The sequence below is a fragment of the Nerophis lumbriciformis genome, linkage group LG05 (assembly GCF_033978685.3).
Source record: "Nerophis lumbriciformis linkage group LG05, RoL_Nlum_v2.1, whole genome shotgun sequence".
NCBI classification, from domain to species: domain Eukaryota; kingdom Metazoa; phylum Chordata; class Actinopteri; order Syngnathiformes; family Syngnathidae; genus Nerophis; species Nerophis lumbriciformis.
Window position 1 is genome coordinate 55,020,750 of NC_084552.2, and position 4,583 is coordinate 55,025,332.

Genomic DNA, 4,583 nt, shown 5'->3' on the forward strand with positions numbered 1-4,583 from the left:
AACATGTATAGAAACAACTTAGAACAGCTGAAGTATCAGAACTTTTTAGAACAAGAACATGTATAGAAACACCTTAGAACAGCTGAAGAATCAATATAACTTTTTAGTACTAGAACATGTACAGAAACACCTTAGAACAGCTGAAGTATCAGAACTTTTTCGAACGAGAACATGTATAGAAACACCTTAGAACAGTTTGAAGTATCTATAGAATTTTTGAGAACTAGAACATGTATAGAAACACCTTAGAACAGCTGGAAGTATCAATATAACTTTTTAGAACTAGAACATGTATAGAAACACCTTAGAACAGTTTGAAGTATCTATAGAATTTTTGAGAACTAGAACATGTATAGAAACACCTTAGAACAGCTGGAAGTATCAATATAACTTTTTAGACCTAGAACATGTATAGAAACACCTTAGAAGAGCTAGAAGTATAAATATAACTTTTTAGAACATGTATAGAAACACCTTAAAACAGCTGGAAGTATCAATATAACTTTTTTAGACTTAGAATATGTATAGAAACACCTTAGAACAGCTGGAAGTATCAGGATAACTTTTTAGAACTAGAACATGTATAGAAACACCTTAGAACAGCTGGAAGTATCAATATAACTTTTTAGAACTTGAAGATGTATAGAAACAGCTTACAACAGCTGAAGTATCAATATAACTTTTTAGTACTAGAACATGTACATAAACACCTTAGAACAGCTGAAGTATCAATATAACTTTTTAGAACTAGAACATGTGAGAACAGCTGAAGTATCAATATGACTTTTTAGAACTAGAACATGTATAGAACCATCTTAGAACAGCTAGAAGTATCTTAATAGAATTTAGAAAGGTTGGGTGTTAAGTAGAACATTTTCAGATGACAACGGCAGAAGAGAAGAGTGACACAAGAACGTGGAGTGGAACATCAGCGAGTGTATGAACCTGTTTTTACTTGTCATACTTTGTCTTGATAAGCTTGTCGTACATGAAAGTTGTAACGCGGTCATGTGACATGTTCTACCTTCTCAAAAATCAGGCTCAAAGATGAGAACGATGTTGATAAGACAATTGTTTGGCTTGGAGGCTCTTCCAACAATAAAAGCTTCAATCAATAAAAGTAATTTTGTCATTTTGGTTGTGACGACAAAAACAAGAACATAATTGGATCGTCTAAAATATAACTTTTATAATTGGAAAAAAAGCACATTTTATTGGTCATCTTTTGTGGTCCTGTTATATTTACACGTGTCACCTCCGGTACATTCCAACAAATTTGCATGAAAAACAACACAAATCAAAAAAATGGAGTTCAAGTCCAAACATTCCTTCAAAATAAAAGCATAGGGTTGTCCGGGGGCCCACTGAGGGGCGTGTTCAGGCCGTGGTGACGTTCTCCTTGGTGATCTGACAGTAGAGGATCATGGAGAAGACCATGCCAGCGATCTACGGCGAGAAGAAGAACCTATAACAACTTTCCAATAGGGATGTCCGATAATGGCTTTTTGCCGATATCCGATATTCCGATATTGTCCAACTCTTTAATTACCGATACCGATATCAACCAATATATGCAGTCGTTGAATTAACACATTATTATGCCTAATTTGGACAACCAGGTATAGTGAAGATAAGGCACTTTAAAAAAAATAAAATAAAATAAGATAAATAAATTAAAAACATTTTCTTGAATAATAAAAGAAAGTAAAACAATATAAAAACAGTTACATAGAAACTAGTACCGTATTTTCCGCACTATTAGCCGCACCTAAAAACCACAAATTTACTTAAAAGCTGACAGTGCGGCTTATAACCCGGTGCGCTTTATATATGGATTAATATTAAGATTCATTTTCATAAAGTTTCGGTCTCGCAACTACGGTAAACAGCCGCCATCTTTTTTCCCCGTAGAAGAGGAAGTGCTTCTTCTTCTACGCAAGCAACCGCCAAGGTAAGCACCCGCCCCCATAGAACAGGAAGCGCTTCTTCTTCTACTGTAAGCAACCACCCGCCCGCGTAGAAGAAGAAGAAGCGCGCGGATATTACGTTTCATTTCCTTTGTGTGTTTACATCTGTAAAGACCACAAAATGGCTCCTACTAAGCGACAGGTTTCCGGTTCATGAAAAGACGCAATCTCTCCATCCGCACACGGACTACTATTTCACAGCAACTGCCTAAAGACTTTCAAGAAAAGCTGGCTACTTTCCGTGCATATTGTAAAAACAAGATAGCTGAAAAAAAGATCCGGCCAGAGAACATTATCAACATGGACGAGGTTCCACTGACTTTTGATATTCCTGTGAACCGCACTGTGGATACAACGGGAGCACGTACGGTGAATATTCGCACCACAGGGAATGAGAAGTCATCCTTCACTGTGGTTCTAGCTTGCCATGCTAATGGCCAGAAACTTCCACCCATGGTGATATTCAAAAGGAAGACCTTGCCAAAAGAGACCTTTCCAGCCGGCGTCATCATAAAAGCTAACTCGAAGGGATGGATGAAGAAAAGATGAGCGAGTGGTTAAGGGAAGTTTACGCGAAGAGGCCGGGTGGCTTTTTTCACGCAGCTCCGTCCATGTTGATATACGACTCCATGCGCGCCCACATCACGCTGGTTTTTAATATATTATTAAAGTTTGACTGACCTATCCGACTGTTTTTTTGACATTCCTTTAGCGCAGTTAGATGCGGCTTATAACACGGGGGCGGCTTATAGGTGGACAAAGTTTTGAAATATGCCGTTCATTGAAGGCGCGGCTTTTAACCCAGGGCGGCTTATGGTGCGGAAAATACGGTAATTAATGAAAATTAGTACAATTAACTGTTAAAGGTTAGTACTATTAGTGGACTGTATCCCTTGCAGACTGTATTGATATATATTGATATATAATGTAGGAACCAGAAATATTAATAACAAAGAAACAACCCTTTTGTGTGAATGAGTGTGAATGGGGGAGGGAGGTTTTTTGGGTTGGTGCACTAATTGTAAGTGTATCTTGTGTTTTTTATGTTGATTTAATAAAAAAAAAACCAAAAAAAACAAAAACAAAAAAAACCCGATACCGATGAAAAAAACGATACCGATAATTTCCAATATTACATTTTAATGCATTTATCGGCAGGCCGATATTATCGGACATCCCTAATTTCCAACAATAATTACATGTGTGTGTGTGTGTGTGTGTGTGCGTGCTGACCAGCAGGATGGCGATGGCGAATGCGATTCCGATCACCACCTCCATGTTTTTTTCCAACAGACGGACAATCTGGCTGGAGCACGGCTGCAGGGCGACATGGTGACATGACTTTAACGCTCCTGTGGTGGTCGTCACGGCGACCGACGGCGTCTCCAAAGTATGTGTGTGTGTGTCTCACCGTGCTATACACGCCGGTGGCGCTGCAATCGGACTCTGTGGGGGTGCAGCGGCACGAGGCGGGAATGGTGTCCCAGTCAGACGCTCCGTTGATGAGTCCGCAACATTTGAGCTGGAAGAGGAAAGACGGCGTTTAGCGTGCGTGTGTATGTTGAGCAGGAAGTTGACCTCTTACCTCTTCCTGCAGTTTTTCCAGATCTTTCCTCACATCCTCGGGCTGATTCGACAGCGGCAAGAACTTCTGCAGACGCTCCTTCACCCACTCCTTCACCTGAACACACAAAGCAGCTCGACGTCTTCGCCTTCCGTCCACCAATCAGCACTCTCACCGGCTTTAACCCCGCCCACCACTGAGCAGGTTGCCAACAATTCGGCCAAAAACAGCGAGGTGTTTTGCGCCACTTCCTGTTCCTTTTACCTTCTTCTCGCCCACTGCTCCCAGGATTCCTGCCACCAGCAGGAGGATGAAGATGATGAGGAGGCTGACGAAGAACTGGAGGCATAAAAAGGACAGGAGGTCGTCACGCGCGCGTCACTTCAAGCGAGCGAGCTGATGTTTCGTGGCGCTGACCAGGATCAGCAGGCAGCGGTTCTCTTTGATGGCGCCGCAGCATCCCAGGAAGCCCAGCACCATGATGATGACGCCGACGGCGATCAGCAGGTCGACGCCAGGAAGAGACTCGTTTGTGATCTGCTCGTTGAAAAATTATAACGTCTTAGGGCGGCGCCAGGAAGCCAAGCATGGCGGCTCTTCTCACCGAGTTGCCATCCTTGCTGACTTTCAGGTAGATGGACACGCCCAGGATGATGCAGCCGCTCAGCTGCAAACAACAAACACACGTTATTCACCGCTCGCCAAACCGGACGGACCGCTTTGGGCGCGCCTCCTCGGTATCGTCCTGATAATACACCTGCCTCTCATCTTAATTATTCATCAGCCAATCAGCCGCAGCTAATCAACTCATCATTTTTTCATTGTTAGACCTTTCCATGGAGACAGACTCATGATGTCATGGTGTTGCCATGAACCCACGGAGGCAGGGGTGATGGGAACTCAATCCCTTCTACGGCCTGAGTCACAGGCGGAAGTGAATCCATAACCTCGATTTACTTGATTTCACCACTCTGCACAAACGAGTTGAACCCGTGATTCACCATAATGGCCACCGATAATATACAGTAGCGTAGTAAGCATAAGTATTTATA

The 4,583-nt window shown here is 42.3% G+C and overlaps 1 protein-coding gene across 1 annotated transcript in view; it reads right to left on the bottom strand.

Moving 5' to 3' along the window:
• Positions 1 to 1,164: 1,164 nt before the first annotated feature.
• Positions 1,165 to 4,583, bottom strand: part of LOC133606137 (tetraspanin-8-like) — an 8,072-nt gene continuing 4,653 nt past the window's right edge. Inside the window, exons 2-8 of the mRNA XM_061959739.2 lie at positions 4,136 to 4,198; positions 3,949 to 4,068; positions 3,796 to 3,870; positions 3,553 to 3,648; positions 3,379 to 3,489; positions 3,201 to 3,284; positions 1,165 to 1,446 (exon numbers count right to left, since the gene is read on the bottom strand). Coding sequence (XP_061815723.1) covers positions 1,378 to 1,446; positions 3,201 to 3,284; positions 3,379 to 3,489; positions 3,553 to 3,648; positions 3,796 to 3,870; positions 3,949 to 4,068; positions 4,136 to 4,198 — 618 coding nt within the window. The 3' untranslated portion in view covers positions 1,165 to 1,377. The remainder of the gene's footprint in view (positions 1,447 to 3,200; positions 3,285 to 3,378; positions 3,490 to 3,552; positions 3,649 to 3,795; positions 3,871 to 3,948; positions 4,069 to 4,135; positions 4,199 to 4,583) is intronic.